This window comes from Labrus bergylta, chromosome 9, assembly GCF_963930695.1.
Source record: "Labrus bergylta chromosome 9, fLabBer1.1, whole genome shotgun sequence".
Taxonomy (NCBI): domain Eukaryota; kingdom Metazoa; phylum Chordata; class Actinopteri; order Labriformes; family Labridae; genus Labrus; species Labrus bergylta.
Genome location: NC_089203.1, coordinates 10,328,539 through 10,344,461, shown reverse-complemented (window position 1 = coordinate 10,344,461; position 15,923 = coordinate 10,328,539). Strand labels below are relative to the sequence as shown.

General features: G+C 39.7%; 2 protein-coding genes across 2 annotated transcripts; one reads left to right on the top strand and one right to left on the bottom strand.

Annotated features, from left to right (window-relative positions):
* The first annotated feature begins 994 nt into the window (after window positions 1-994).
* smim19 (small integral membrane protein 19) lies at window positions 995-3,062 on the top strand. Its single transcript, XM_020639441.3, has 3 exons — window positions 995-1,263; window positions 1,366-1,490; window positions 2,398-3,062. Exons 1-3 carry the CDS (start codon window positions 1,130-1,132, stop codon window positions 2,454-2,456), a joined length of 318 nt encoding a protein of 105 aa, XP_020495097.1. The 5' UTR covers window positions 995-1,129; the 3' UTR covers window positions 2,457-3,062.
* A 2,431-nt stretch (window positions 3,063-5,493) lies between these two features.
* fam199x (family with sequence similarity 199, X-linked) lies at window positions 5,494-15,916 on the bottom strand. The gene is made up of 8 exons (XM_020639413.3): window positions 15,796-15,916; window positions 11,966-12,143; window positions 10,754-10,973; window positions 10,452-10,610; window positions 8,754-8,915; window positions 8,186-8,369; window positions 7,870-7,973; window positions 5,494-7,648 (listed from the first exon to the last, which is right to left on the bottom strand). The coding sequence occupies exons 2-8, from the start codon at window positions 12,130-12,132 to the stop codon at window positions 7,475-7,477; spliced, it is 1,170 nt and encodes a 389-aa protein (XP_020495069.1). The 5' UTR covers window positions 12,133-12,143; window positions 15,796-15,916; the 3' UTR covers window positions 5,494-7,474.
* Between the last annotated feature and the right edge of the window lie 7 nt (window positions 15,917-15,923).

Below are 15,923 nucleotides of genomic sequence, written 5' to 3'. Positions count from 1 at the left end.
TGCAAAATAATAGCAATGTATTTACAGAGTTTGAAGTTGTACAGTAAACAGGATAAGACAATGTATTGAAGAATAAAAATCCAGCTTCATGATTTTTATCACTCACCTCCACAGTGCTGCTGAAAAGGCCGCCAGGGTCGGTTGTAGTTACAGTTACCAAATACTTCCCCTTCAGTGTCACATTGAGCCCCTCTGTCGTTCTATGAAAAGTTGGGAGACGATGAGTGCAGCCACAAACAAATGTAATCAGAACAGGCCCCATGGGTGCAAGGACCACCCATACAACACAGGATAAAGACACCCAAATCTGACAGAGACATTGTGTAGTCATTTTTGTCCGTTTATTTTGTCTATCGTCCGTTTGTATCATTTAACAGTCAATTTGCTGATTTTTGGGTTTTTTTGCAACATTGTGTCTATTTGTGGTCAATGGAGTCACCTGGAGGGGGGTGATTAGGAGGACGGGCCTGTCCAAATTTGTAGTGGTTTCATCCTATCTTCAGCCATACAGAGATGATGTACTTGTGCTTTTATATGACGTTTTCATGTTGTTTTGATATGTAAACCAGCGAGTGCCGGCCTGTTGTGGCACTGTTCTCTCCTTTCTCTGTGAGCTCGTCGATCACCTTGGCCTCTGTCAGCACCTGGTCACATTGTTCATATCCACCTTGAGCTCATGGTTAGAGTAACTGCAGGGTGTCTTGAGAGCTGTTACATCTGCATTTCGTAGATGCCAGTTCATAGTCATCGCCTTGGACACTCACATGAAGACACGCTGAGTCACCCTCCACCATTTGGTTGTTTGTCAACCACCGATACAACAGAAGAAGTAGAGGGCAGCAATACGCCGAAATGCTGGGCACAGAGGGAGAAGGATTCTTGTATTACACAAGGGTGGTAGGCAGAATTTTTAATTCTAGAGAAGGAAAGTGACATGATGTTACACACTCTTGTACAGTAGGTGGCGGTATGCACCTTTAAGCTGTTTGAAAAAACAAATCCCGGAGAAGAAGAAGAAGAAGCTGTTGGTTTAGCTTGTCAATAATAACAGTAGAGAGAAAAGGGAGGCGGACGTGGCGTTATATAGTGTTTTGGAGAATAAGTCGTAGTGGCAGTGGTAGGTAGTAGTATGGGTGCTCATGGTGTTTTGGGCAACGAGCCCGAGTCCATCGACTATTCGGTACACGAAGCCTGGAATGAGGCCACTAATGTCTACCTACTGGTTATACTGGTCAGCTTCGGCCTTCTCGTGTACGCCAGAAAGTAAGCAGTCAATTAAGCACCGTATTATTTGGTATTAAACAACAATGCCGTTTTGCTCAATGAGTAACTACTCTATACCTCTTTCATCCTTTTGCAATTTAGGAACAAAAGGAAGATAATGCGCATCTTCTCCCTGCCACCCACCGCCGGCATTAGCCCTGAACCCAACTTCTACGACAGCCTGCAGAAGGTCCGCCTGAGACAGCAGCTGGAGATGTACTCTCTGGGTGAGTGTAGCTCTGAACAACACAGGAAAGTAACAGTGGGGATTTACAACCACCTGGCAAACTTCGTCAGTAGGGGGTCCTTGTTAAAAGAGCCAAGTTTTCCCAACCTGAAGATAGTGAATGATTACATCATGAAGTCTCTTTTTCATACAGGGAATTAAATTGGCACCTGGCTCCAGCAAAAAATCAATGGCAGCATAAACATTATGAATTTTATTTATTTTTTTAAACTCAAAATATGAAGTCTTATTTGGGATTATTATTATTAGTATTATTTTGGGTTGGGAACCGGAGGGTCACCGGTTCAAGTCCCAGTGCGGACCAAATACAGAAGTTGGTTTGGTAGCTGGAGAGGTGCCAGATCACTTTGTGAGCACTGCCGAGGTGCCCTTGAGCAAGGCACCAAACCCACTCAGCTCCGTCACTCTGACATCCCTCCATTAGTTCATGTCCATAGGATCCTGTTTGTGCATGTGTGTATTGCAGCCTGTGTGTGTGTGTTGCATGACTTACAGAGTGTAAAAACAGAAATTTCCCCTTGCAGGGATTAATCTTAATGCAGTAAATTTTTCAGTGTTAGCATTTCTAAGCATTCTACATTTAAAATGTAAGACTAAAAGCCTAATGTGATCTGATGTAGAAAAAGCAGGTGAGAAAAGTTAATTTCAGATACGGCATCCATATGGAGACCTGTAATCCAAAAGTGATCTTTTAACTTTCCCTCTATTTCAGAAAAAATATATATCCGTCGGTGCAAAATGTCTCAAACTATTTATTTTGTGATCACCCATGCAAATAACTCACAACTGGCATGTTTTATACACAGCACGCATCATATTTCACGATAAGATTCAGGGTTATTTTGTGATGAATGACTTTCCTTCCTGTCGTCTGTCTTGTTTTTTAGCAAGGAAGTTTGAGCAGCACCAAGGCCAGAAAGACAGTGTGCAACTTTCCATGGAATGAGAGCGAGGACCTCAACCCCTTTGTGTCAGAACTAATAGTCCTGTGCCTTCAAGCCTTCTCTTCTCTAATAGGGTAGGATTTGAATTGCAGTGTGAGCATACATTCAGTCACATAAGCAACTCCTATCCTGCTTGTGACTGTTGGGGTCCTCCAATAAGAATTGTCTTCTGTTGTCTCCTTGTAGTCTACTACGCATGGAGTAGGTAAACCTTGAACAGTGGTGCAGCCACTAAGAACATAGGGGATTGTCCTTCAGGTCTGCTTCATGGTATTCTGCAGGGACTGTCACTGAAATGGAGGAATTATAAGTCTTAACTGCTTCTGATGCTTCACTTAAGTACTTTCAGGACAATGTGAGTTTAAAAATGTAGGAATTACTTGCACATAGAACGCGATCCAACAAATGCAACTTCTTTTTCTTAATTGTTTGTTAATTGTTTTAATTGTTTGTTAATTGTTTGTTTTCTGCTTGGTTGTAAATGCTGTGCTGTGAAAGTAAAAAGCAAGAGTTTGATTTGTAGACCTGAGTAAGGATTAAGATCATTTGTCTGTATTTTTTATTTAACCTCTTGTACGTTGTAATAAATGTCAGGGACAAATAAGGGTTTTGTACGCTTGATTTTCCTCATTTTATTTGCAGAGATTGAAGTTTGTGGGTTTAAGTGGAGTTTCATAACACTTGGCACTTTGTGTTAAGTGCTCATTGCGGTTGCAAATGTTGGCATGTTAGATCAAAATACTTTCACAGCATGGAGCTGCTAACAAAGCATCATATGTTTTGTTTTGGGGGGGGTCTACAACAGCTAAACCAACTGTAGGATAGATATCAGGACAGACAAGACACAGTTTAATAATCAGGGTGAGCCCATGTTTTCAAAACTTTACTTCATCAATTAGACAATGACTCACTGTCCAAATACTTAAGAAGCTGTCAAAGATAGCCAACCGAAGAGCAACTGAAACTTTCTGTTTAATTCAAAGCGGTTCAAACACGCGAAGGAATTGTTTTCACCTTACAAACATCTCAAATGAAAAAAAAAAACATGCACACTCTCATTTGAGCGAGTTGCTCCTAAGGGGTACATGCTCAAATTCTTTGTGAGCTAGATGTAAGATACATTTTGCAAAAAAGAATGTATTAACATGATAATGGCAGTAAAAGCTTCAGCAGTGTAGATTGTTAATGCTTGGAATGAAATAGATAAACAGATAGTACGACAATCACATGTTTTGAAGCAATATAAACGGTGTACAAAAAAAAAAAAAAGAGTTATTCTGCAATGGGCAATGAAACAGTGCAGTGTTCATTTGCACACGAGCATATTTGACAGAAGTAACATAAAGTTGTCCAACAGGAGGAAGCGAAATGCTCGGGACCTACAATGAAATGTGCTCTATTGAATTACAACCCCTCAGATTGGGCATCACCATCAGAGAGAGTGCTAGCATGCTGTGATGTCCAATCTCGTTTCTGTTTGGCTCTGCAGAGTGTCTTGGCCTTTTCTGACTTCACAGCCACTTTGGTTCACCGCCGGGTCCACGCCAGCAGTCTGTGTGAAGTCGTTTTCACACCAGTTGGACTTGTTGGCCTGTGAACAGTCAAATAAATGAGATGATGTGAAAGAATCAGAAAGGACTGAAACTGAAATTGAACATTTTGAATAGATTTATACTCTCACCATCACATGGGTCCCATTAAAGGCATACTAAGCAACATTCTGACTATTTATATACCAGAAATCAAATATAACTAATGTGAAGATATTGATGAGTAAAGACTTCCTAAAAAAGAAAGTGAATTAAAACTCCCTCTGGATTGAGATTTATTGGGTCTGTGTTCATCAGGATGGGACTGCACTTCCTTCAACTTGCTTGTTTCACTCAAAGGCTCAGACTTTGAATGGTGCGTGCACACTCAAATGTTTAGTATTGTGTTTTACTCACATGTTGGGGTGTATAAAAATCAGAATGAGAACGTGTGGACCCTGACGCAAACTCTAGACCAGCCTTGAGAATGTGCAGGCCATCCAGCACACCCTGTCATTTCACAGTGCCAAACAATATAGTCCTAAAACTAGCCAGATGTGCCTTAACTAAACTAAATGTTCATGATAAAAAAATATTTTTCATAGTTTGAGCTTTATCACCCTGATTGAATTGACAGTAGCATGGGAAGATGGCTGGGAGGAGGCCTCTGAGAGGAAAGCCACCAAATGCTATGACCTGGTTCAACAGTGCAGGTAAAAAGGGTGGCAGTTGGCTGCAGGGGTGTCCCTGCGCAGTCTTTGTGGAACACTAACAACCCTGGGAATAGTAGGAAGGGAGAGGAAGCATCCTGCTGGCATCCCGCTTTGGTTCAGGTGGGAGGAGATGAGCTGGAAACCAGGAGAAGATGGGCAGTGACCCGCCAACCGGAGGATGTTAAGGTTCAGGGTCAAAACATCAGGTGAAAGTTTGTCTCCACCTGACGACATCAACTCCTGGTAAAAAAAAAGCTGCAGTCATGAGTGACTGAGGGTAAGTGTGTTAAGTTATTTTTAACGTGAGATTTTAGATGTTTGTTCATAGGTTGTTTTGTATTAATATATTTGTAGTTTCCTGTTACAGTGCAGTGGGGAACAGGGTTTGAGCTGAAAATGTCTTTGAGGCTTCTGGTTACACTGATATATAGATATACTTATAGCAATAAGTAAGGTCTTTTTACCTGCTCTTTTGTAATGTTAACAGACTAAGTGTAAGGTATTTTACCTGCTTTTTGTAAAGTGTCTCGAGATAACACTTGTTATGAGTTGACGCTATACAAATAAAAATTGATTGATTGACTGACCTTTAGAAGAGAGAAACAAATCATTGTGGTTTCACATGATCAATCAATGCACATAATGTCAGTGAGTAGGGCATAGATGCGTTGTCATTCTAAATAAAGAAAAAGACTTGCACTCATAATAAAAACAAACAAAATGTTAATATGTGGTGCTGTGGACCGATCTTGTAAATGTGACTGAGTCACGTGCCCATGAACATTTTAATCAAGATCAATGGTTGCAACAAGGGGAGTTTATTAGCAAAGTTTACAGTAAATTCAAGCCACTGAGTGGACAGAAAGCCCTCTTCTCCCTGAAGCACCAGCATGGCATGTCTGGTTTTCAGCACGTAGCCAGTGATGATACCATCAATAAGAGCAGGTAACAATGTTCTCTGGTGATTTCAAAGGAACTGGTATGTTTAAGCAAACTATTGCAATGGTAACAGATGGTTTAAATGTTTTGACCTCAACACATTTCTTTTGTACAATTGACAGAGCGACTGTCACCAATCAAAACTTTTCAAATCAAAAAAAAAAAAAGGTTTAACCATATTCCATCGTTGTAATGTTATTCTGTTGAAATTCATTACATGGTACACGTCACTTACAGCTTTGTCACATCACTACATTTTTGTAGTTTAAAATGATCTTATTGTTCAAAATAGAATTGTACTAATTCTAAACTAAACAATACACATGGCTGCATCAACATAATCGATGTGATGAATAACTTTAGTGCCAGAGCTCAGTAAGGGTTGGAGGTTGTTCATTACAGAACCACTGAGAAGATCCTCAATGTGTTTCTTATATAAGGAAGATGAAAACAGAAAACATAGATCTCAAGCAAATATGAATACAACAAAACATAAAAAGAAGCTCAAACTCATTAAAAGCTGTGTTAGTGCGAGTAACAACGCAAGTTAGTGTTAAATATAAGTTAGGGTGCCACTAACTTATGTTTCACATACAGAACATAATGTGGGGGGGAAAGAAATGTACCAAATGTTTATCACTAGGACAAACTAAAAGCAATCAGTAAATAAGCTGAAAATTTCATTTATGTACAACAAATCAGTTATATTTTGACATGTGTTTGCAAATATTACAGCAAGTTGTAAGTCACTAGATCACACGAGGACTTAGTGTGGTTGACCTTTTTTTTTTTTTTTTAAAAACATGCACAAAGTCAGTGCTCCCTCTAAGCCTTTGGATTGAAAAAGTGCACAACATTCAGCACATTGAAAGACAGGTCAGTTCACTACCTTGCACTGCAGTTTAAACATGAGAAATCTCTCTAACACAATAGTATCCTTGAGTTTTTGGAGTATTATTCTGCTGTATGGTGTATGATTTTATTAAGTGAAGGAATGGGCTTCAAACAAACTAACACACAAGTTTTCATTCTTTTATGAATCGATATTGCTTTCTTTTTTTCTTCTTCTCCTGATGTGTCTACAAGGGCTCATGTTCTGAAAAACAGACTGTCCTGTTCAAAGGGATACTGGTAATGAGCACTTTAGCTACTTTGACAATAGGTATATATTAAATGCCACAATATTGCCAATGCATTTAAAACTATAGTCATAGCGGAGACGTTGAGATAGTGCAAATACAGTCCTGTAGAGTAGCCTATAGATGTAAGTGTAGGGTGTGCGTAAAAACTACAATCAAATTAGTTGAAGTAATGCCAGCTTGTTTAGAGACCCCCCCCAATACACTTCTTACCATCAACTGATTTTGAGTATCTGAACATGTGGCAACAAATCGGCTCGTTTTTCCTAATCTGTCCTTCACCTAGGTTTCTGTATTATCAGCAGTGGGTATAAACTGTATCGTATAAATTTGTGTATCAGCAAGATTCAAAGAGTTAAAGCAATCTAACAGGATAAAAGCAGGATAGAAAAGATGAGTAACTACTCAAATTGTAAGCAGGAGTTTGGCAGTAATGTAGTACATGCCTTAATGGTGTGTGCTATGCTGACTGTTAAAGCACGACAAAAGAATAACCAAGCAACATGCCGACAGATGTTAAGAGCGTCTTTGCTGTTACTGCCTATCAGTCATCACGCCAACAAAATATACTACATGTTTGTTGGCATACTTTAAAGCTATTGGATGAACAGATTCGTATCAACATAGTCTATAAGCTGGATGGTAGTGGCTGCATAATGAAAGAGAAGCCGTAGAGGGAGCACTGATTTATTCACTGGTGTCACATCAGTACATCCAGGTCGTCAGCGTGGTCATTCTCCTCCGTCACGTGCAGTGACAGCACCTCCTCATTTAGAAACAGTCCACTTAGACGCTCCTTGCGGGCCTGTCGCTGCTCTTTCAGCTGGCGCTTACGGAGCGCCTTCTGTTGGAGCTTACGTTGCTTTGAGCGTTTCTAAAAGACAGGGTGGCAAAAAAAAAAAAAAAACTTTTCGTAACAAAGAACAATGAATGAATGACAGTGTGTGCCAGGAGAGGATCAGATCATGTAGAGCGCAAAGGCAAGTACACCTAAAAGTTCACAAGTTGAAATTGTATTTGTCTGTCACAGTATAAACATCACCTGTGAAATTAATATGGTCACCATTTTCATACACACAAGTCCTAGTTTCTTACTTTAGAGTCTCTGATGCGTTCTGCTGCACTGGGAAGGTTGCCGTCACTGTGAGCTCTGCTAATGTTTGCAGCACTGCTTCCACTACAGGCTGATGCTGTACCTCCTGGAATGGAAAGAAATGTGAACAGGATTGAGACCAGGAAGATCTTACATGTTGATATCAAGTTGAAAATTGAGTGTTGAGTTAGAATTACTTATTATGTAAACAACAAAATGTGCCTTTCTGTCACTGTTCAGTCTAGTCTACAGATGTGACATTTCTCCATTGGTGGTAGTACTGCAATGTAATCGTTCACAAACCAGATTGCATCTTACCTGCTACAGAGTTAGAAGCAGTAGAGCTGGTGGAGGAGCTAGCAGAGCTGACCATGCTGGCGTTACTGCTGCTGGCTCCACTGATACCGCCAGTGCTGGCACTGCTGTGACTGCTCCTTTTCCAACCTTCTCTGGTGCTGGCAGCCCGCTGCCTTGGGCTGTGCTCTCTGATGTAGTTACGCACCTGATGACATCACAAAGGCCAAAAGGTTGTACTTTCCACTTTTTCAACTTCTATATCAATCTATGTATATTTTTGCATATATACAGTGTATTCAGGAAGTTTTCAGACCACTTCACTTTTTCACATATTGTTCTGGTTGAATCAATCTACACTCCATATCCCATAAACACAAAGTGGAAACAGAATTTTAGAAATGTTTGCTAATTCATTAAAAAGGAAAAAATATATGCATTCACTTTGGTCTTCAATTGCATCGCAATTAATGCGGTTACGTTGACAGCCCTATAACATGGATTTACTTACTTCTATGACGAGACTTCACATCAGCTCATATTGCTATGTTGCTGCTTAACCATTTATAGTGGAGCCATTGTTACCACCCACCTGCTTGAGTTTCTCATCGGTCAGGCAGTTGAGCTCTATGATGAACTCGCTGTCGGTTGGAGAGATCTGAGCATTGGGGTCGATGATCTTGATTATGTCAAGCTGCTCTCTCAGGCCCATCTCTGTGCTGACCCTCCGACTTAGGTACTCAATGTACTCCACCTGGATATGGAAACACAGACATGAAGTATAGATGTTTGCTTCTTTTGTCCAGACATCTCTGCCTGTTCTGGATATGAAGAGTAGAAAAAAACACTCTTGTGTAAAATGTGTTTGAAGCTAATTGAAGCAAACAGGCATAACATTGGAAATCTTTTGTGCTTTAATATTCTGATAAAGATCTGTCCTGAATTCTTGGATTGGCCCTGATTCTCTCGGGTCAGCTCAGGGGCTCTCTACAGAAAAATACTACAAAGGAGTAGAGTTTTAACAAACCTTGATTACATATGTTTCGCAGTTTAAAAATACAAATAGATGGAAAGTATACAGAAAGAAATGTGCAATGATCTGTTTTCTCAATGATTTATGAAGTTCGATGAAGAACCTCTAGACCTTTTTCTTGACAATCAGCATCTGCACAGTCCAAAGTGCCCCACACAGGGAGACCCAGCAAAAGACTTCAAACTAAAATATTAATTTCAACCCTGATATCATAAAATATCAAAAGTCAATAGTAGTATATAAAAAAAACATCTTGTCAAAATGGTATAAAAACGTTTGATCCAGACACTGAGGCTACGAAAAATGACTCAGCATTTTTGGCCTTTGAGAAATAAGAGAGAACTAAGAGACTGGTCTGGCCAGCATGTTGAATTGTAAAGGTGTTAACGCAGAATATCAAAGTGAATCCGGAGTTAACTTTTCCTCCATCTAGCCTCGTCTTTTCCCAGGTATCTTCAAATTTTACAAGCAGTCAAATCCATAGTGGCTTTGGATTGAAATGTGTTTTGTTTTTTTCATTGAGTAACAAGTTCAATGGTTTTCTGTGGTTTTGTATTAAACTCATTTACAAGGAAAAAGGCAGACTTTGTTCCTTTTTAAAATAATGACTGAACCAAACATTCAATATTTTTAGCATCAAACTTTCAGTAAAACCACGCGTCTTTACAGCGAGTACAGCATTTACTTAAGGTAAAAATACAATAAAAGATCAGATCTCTAATTGATTACATTTGAGCATTTAGTCCTTTACTCATAGCTAGGTCAGGGATGATACAAATGTTAGTTGGTCCAAACTTGTGTCGTGAAAACCAAGTTCTGTTATTAAGGGGGGACATTGATGAGAAAAGAAAACCAAGTTATTTTAAAGGATTAATCAAATCCATGAAAACTTTATAATGTATCGTGCCTGGATTGTGTGTTGAACTTCTTTATATTAATCCAATAAACACTGAGCTACACAGCTCGTCTGACTGCAGTTCATGTTTGCAATTGATGTTTGATATGAACAGACTCGTAGAAAACCTCAGTTGACTTATCAAGATGATAACCAACATGATGACATCTATTAGTTTAGTTAAGTCAAATAACTGAAACAGAACATGGGCTTCTTAGTACAGGCCTCAGTGTCATTTTAGAACGTGTTAACGAGTATGATAGACAAGCACAGACAGCAACATCGCTGGTTTCACTGTTGTGAATTCGGAACAATCTCACAGCACTGGAGGGTTTCTTTTATACATCACCAGTTTAGTTCACCTGCTCATCGTTGGTCATGGCACTCCATGGCAACTCATCCAAGTTGCGATGCAGGTGGGTCTTTGGCTTTCTCTTGGAAAACAGGCAGGGTGAACTTGGAACACTTGGGATAATGTCTGAAAAGACATCGCTGCCACTGGCAATGTCACTTCCTGGCAACTTTGAGGAAAAACATAGAAAAAACATACAAAGAATGAGACGCAGATAAAAAAAAACAAAAAAACAAGAATGTGCTATTTGGACTGGACAAACTTGCCAACTAAGCATGTTAAAACTAGATAATAGGTCTGCCAACAACCAACCTGCCACTCAAACTCGCTATCTGACCAGTCCCAGTAAGTGCTGATGGAAGAGGAGACATCACTGCAAACACTGCCCTCTGGAAACAGGTCCAGAGACGTTAGTTCTTGGTCATCCAGAAGGGAGTAACAATCCTCCTGATCTCCCACGGACACAGAGGAGAAGAGCTCCTCACTGCACTCTGAGCTGGCAACACTGGTCCCACAGGAAGTAAGGTTCCACCTGGGGAGAAATAGGAGTTAGCATGTTAGGCACCATTTCTGTTTGAATGTTTTTTAAATTTCAAATAGTGCACATCCTTAGGATTCACCAATCATGATGATAAAAAAAATTTGACAGACAGATCCATCCATCGATCCCAAACTGGGAAATTGTGGTGTTACAGCAGCATGTTATCAAGGCAAATAAAACAACACATGAATAGATACATAGTAAATAAGCCCCGTAATGACTAAATAGTAATTATATGCATGAGTGATATAAATATTAATGATAGATATAACTGTGGTAAAGTTGTAAGCCCTACTTAACACTATTTTTTATCAGGCAAAAACTGAATTAAACTATTTAAGTAAACAACAAAGTCTACCCCTAAGAGGTTGACCATTTAAGTCATTTGTCAAGAAGACCCTAGGAAGACCATTCTGTAAGTTAAAGCTTTGCACTTTTATTTTATAAACGCACCATTGTACACAGAGTAACAAGATCGGAGATGAAAACATTCAGAACTTTTTCTAATAAATACCATTTAATATTCATCTTTCCTCATTTACTTTGAGAAAGTACTCATGAAGGTAGTACTCGATACCTTGATAGTACCGAGTACTTTACTTTGAGAAAGTCTCTCAAAAACAGACCCATAGGTTAAAAAACAATACAACTGTTCAAATGTGAAATCACTGTTTCTCTGAGGCACATCAGCAGGCTGACCATTTTGGCATTTGTTTTGAGAAGAGCTCCAGCTAACCTGTTTCTAGGCTCTTACATTCTATTTTTATTTTAACATGACATCACAAGCTTTTCTTTTCTTTTTTTTTCTTACATTATTTTACTTAATTGTTTTTAATTGTTTAAGTAATCGTTTATCAGCCAACACTCTGGCTATATATTGGTGGCAGACCCTTCCTCACTTTGGGACATATTACCATAGAGATGCATATATTCTTTGGAAACAAAAAATGACAGGTGACATGCAACTTCAGGTTTCTACTTGCCTGTTACTGTGGAAACGGTGAAGAGGGTCTGTTCTGTGACATGATGAGAGCTGACAGCTAAAATCACTGACATCAAGATTCCCCACATCACTGAGGTTAGCTCTTTGGGAGAGGAGAGGGAAAGGCTCCTCCGGGGCTAAAAACTTCTCATACAGAGAATCAGACATGGCCGAAGTACCTGAAAAAAAGGCGAAGGTAAGACAATCAAAATCCATCAAAACATTTCAATTTACAGATGTTAACCTGGTCTACCTCCTGAACCACAGCTGCCTATGTCACAAGTGGCTTTGTCTTGGGAGTAAGCAAATCATCGAATCACAAAGACGGAGAGCTCAATCCATGTCTAACTGCATGTTGAAGTGTCTCAAAGTGAAGAAACTGACCTTCAAAGTGCTTCCTTGGGGAAGTCTTGCAACCTTATCGAATGTCATTGACAACTACAACATAAAGCCTCTGAGTGTGATGGTGAACTTTCAGGCATTCTAGTGTAGCCAGTGGTTAGTTTAACAACTTTTAAGCAAGACTTGTTAATAGTCCATCATGTGTTCAGAATAAAAGTGAAGCAAAATCCCCCCCCTTCAGAAACGTCTGCACAATAAATGCTGTCATTCCTTGGCTCGTAACATTCAAGCGGCAACATCTGTTGTTGAAAAAAAAAAAACTGCAAGTGCTTGAGTGTCCGCTTTGGGCTGGCTCCAAGTGACCCGGAAATCACATACACACCCCGTTCCAAAATGAGCGTTATTACAGTGGAAATGAACATGTTTACAGCCGGCTAGGGGGCGGCTCAGTTGGTAGAGTCGTCCCCTCTCAACCAGAAGGGAGAGGGTTCGATCCCCAGCTGAGCAACAAGTCGGATGTGTCCTTGGGCAAGACACTTAACCCTGCATTGCTTCCGCTGCTTCGGTGGCGGTAAATGAATGGATTAGTGATGTAGTTACTCTCTGATGTACGTCGCTTTGAATAAAAGCGTCCGCTAAGTGAATTGTAACTTTGTAACAGCATGGAACTAAAAATGTTTTTGGTCTGTCAAGAGGCTTAAATCACGCCTCAGCTCCAGCTCTAAGCCTAAAGTAGCTTGAAGTAGAAAGTTTCAGAAAAAGACTGACTTCCAGTGTGAATGGACACAGCACAGTGGACGAATGGAACATCTCTGTATTAGTACTTTCACACCTGCAGAAAAACTCCTGATTCACAAACATTGTGAGAATCCTCTCAGAGAGCTCCTAACTCAGCTTAAAAAATCCTAGCAAGGAGTCTTAGCCTTAGCCTCAACTCTGAGCAAAGGAATGGACAGAAACGTTTATCTTATTGAGGAGTCGTGGTGGATCCCGTTGCTAGGTTCAGAAGCTGTGATTGGTTAATCAAAAAAATTTGAAATAAAAAGTCAAACATAAAAATAGTCAGACATTGTGTAATCATGAACACTTTGAAATTAGCATCTGTGTGATCATTTGTAAGACGTACTTTAAAAGTATATAGCCTACAAGATGTTTGAAATCACATGCTCACTAGTGCAGCAGCTTCTTCACATACTGAGCTATAGCAGCAGGTGAAGAGCCTTAATTAGTGATTGGATGCACCTGTGGAGGTAACCACATGTAGAGAAACTCAACATGCATGTCTCAATTTGTACTGAAAAAAATAGTCAGATAGATTAAAATGTCTGCACAAATCATTCTTGTCTGTTCAGCCCAAATATGAGTTAAAACTATTCATGTAGTGTTTGAAGAAAAATGTCTCCATTTTCTCCTCAGTTTGAGAATCTATCTCTCTGTTAAAAGTCCTCCTCAACAGTTTGACACCTTAGGAGCTCTCTTAAGGGCTAAGACACTTTGTGAATAACTTTCATCTTTACAAGGATCTAGTCCTAAGTTTGAGGGGAAATGTCCTGATTCTAAGAATGTTCTTAAAATGTTGTCACTAGGAGCAACTTTTAGTACTACAGAGACTTTGTGAATACGGCCCCAGTATTTAAACTGTACTGTAAATTTTGTACTTTGCCAGCCACTGTGTATAAGGGTCGCAAGTGACCCAAGCTTTAAGGTCCAATGTGTATGATTTACTGAATGAAATTATAAAATGACCCTACAATATCATCAGACATTAAGAAAACATGCTATGTTGAAGTACTGGCGTTTCTGTCAACAACGGAGCAGCTAGTATGTCCTACTCATAAGTTTAGATTTTGGGGCGGAATAGTTTGTTTTTTTGTTTTGACCAGAGAAGAAGGTGGCACCCCCCACACTGCTGTTTTGCACTTCTGGTTTGCCAGGCAAACAGCAAACCAACAGTTGTTGCAGCGGAGGAAGCAGGCAAGTGAACCGATACTGATCCTACTCAATCTAAAAAGTCTCTGCCTTTTTCTTAATAAGCTCCAAGACCAGAAACGTGGTAAAACGAGGAAAATATTGGCGAGCGGACACTCGACAAACTGCAGGATTTTGCACTTCCATATTGGCGTGATTTTTCAACACTGGATATTGTTTCCCGCCCTGTTGTCAGATGATGTAAACATGGGTCGTTTTGAAGAGGTGGAAAATGAACAAGCCCGTGCTGCAGCTCCACAGTATGTTCAAAGGTTGGCATTATGTTCCTTGGCTCTTTTTGCCCTCCAAGCCTCCGCATGGTTGTGACTTAAGAGCTAAGAACACGTCTTGGAATTGGGAATTGAATTGGGCAAGAAAATGTAAGGGCTTTTCATATTAAACCAGCTCCAATAACTACAGAGACCCTGAAGGGCCAAAAAGCAAAAAATCTTGTGCGCACAAGTTAACATCTTGTGTACATAATAAACTTGTGTGCGCAAGTTATGACAAGATAGTATCTAACTTGTGTGCACAAGATTTTTTTTTTTTTACTTTTTGGGACTTTAGGGCTTTTGTAAATTACATAATAGTTTACATAATAATAAAACAAGTTCAATTACAACTTTAACAAATGAGCCTATTGGGTTTGCAGAAAGTTTTTGCAGTGTGATATAATGGAGCAGTCAAAATGGATAAAATAAATTGGCACTGTCACTCTTTCAAGGCAATATTTTTAATATTGTACTTGAAAACAATCAGGTTACTTGCTCAGCTGACACATTTGACTATTTGTGTCTGGACTGAACTTCTCTGGTGTTGTTGGGCATAGCTAGTAAAGGTGTACTGTAATGTTATGTTTTTCTTTTCCCTAACAGTATTGTAGCAGAAAATGTTACTGTGGATTGTGTGGCTCGATGCCATCCCCGTTATATACACAGCCTTCATGATTAAATGTGGTTCCTCCTGACAGTCAACTCAAATGGTAGATTGTTGACAAACCTTTGTACATACCAGGCTAAGAAACAACATGGTTATCCCGTAGATAAGAAACAAGTAAGCTAAAATAGTTTTCGACTGGACCACGCCAGAGAAGAGCGTTTCAATGTATCCGGTGTTACGGTTTAAAAAGTGACCATGTAAACTGGTGAATTTCAACCGAATACGTCTGGTTGTCGCAGTTACAGCAGATGTTGAAGTGTCCTAACCAATGCCTATTTGTTAGGTTTAATGTATTGTAAACTGTAGTCGTCAGATGTGACTTTGGGGTATTCGTGAGGACACTTGACGTATCTAATAGTGGTTGTTATTACGACAACAACAGAAACATTTGGCTGAAAGTCGACAATTAACACGGACACTCTTTAAATCGTAACACCGGTTGCTATAGCTCCAAATGTCCACGTAGCGATTACGAAGCCAAAAACGAGACTTAACTAGGACTTAACCCAGGATGTTAAATGCAAACGGTGTTTAAGCTTGGCAGAGTAATGATTAACTAGCTATCTAGAATCAATCACCAACCTTTTGTTGATCAAATAGTGGTTATTTCAGCAGCCTCCATTTGCAAATCTCCTTTCTACCATGGATGATGATGTAAGCTCTTAGCGCGAGATGACGGGGATGGTGACCAGTGTCATGTGACAAGAAGG

What these genes read in the sequence shown, in the direction of transcription:
- smim19 (XM_020639441.3), top strand. Translation starts at nt 1,130, where the DNA reads ATGGGTGCTCATGGTGTTTTGGGCAACGAGCCCGAGTCCATCGACTAT. An exon ending in CTTCTCGTGTACGCCAGAAA is followed by an intron (nt 1,264 to 1,365) that starts GTAAGCAGTCAA and finishes TTTGCAATTTAG; the next exon opens with GAACAAAAGGAAGATAATGC. An exon ending in GCTGGAGATGTACTCTCTGG is followed by an intron (nt 1,491 to 2,397) that starts GTGAGTGTAGCT and finishes CTTGTTTTTTAG; the next exon opens with CAAGGAAGTTTGAGCAGCAC.
- fam199x (XM_020639413.3), bottom strand. Translation starts at nt 12,132, where the DNA reads ATGTCTGATTCTCTGTATGAGAAGTTTTTAGCCCCGGAGGAGCCTTTC. An exon ending in CACCGTTTCCACAGTAACAG is followed by an intron (nt 10,974 to 11,965) that starts GCAAGTAGAAAC and finishes ATTTCTCCCCAG; the next exon opens with GTGGAACCTTACTTCCTGTG. An exon ending in TGCTTCTAACTCTGTAGCAG is followed by an intron (nt 7,974 to 8,185) that starts GTAAGATGCAAT and finishes TTTCCATTCCAG; the next exon opens with GAGGTACAGCATCAGCCTGT.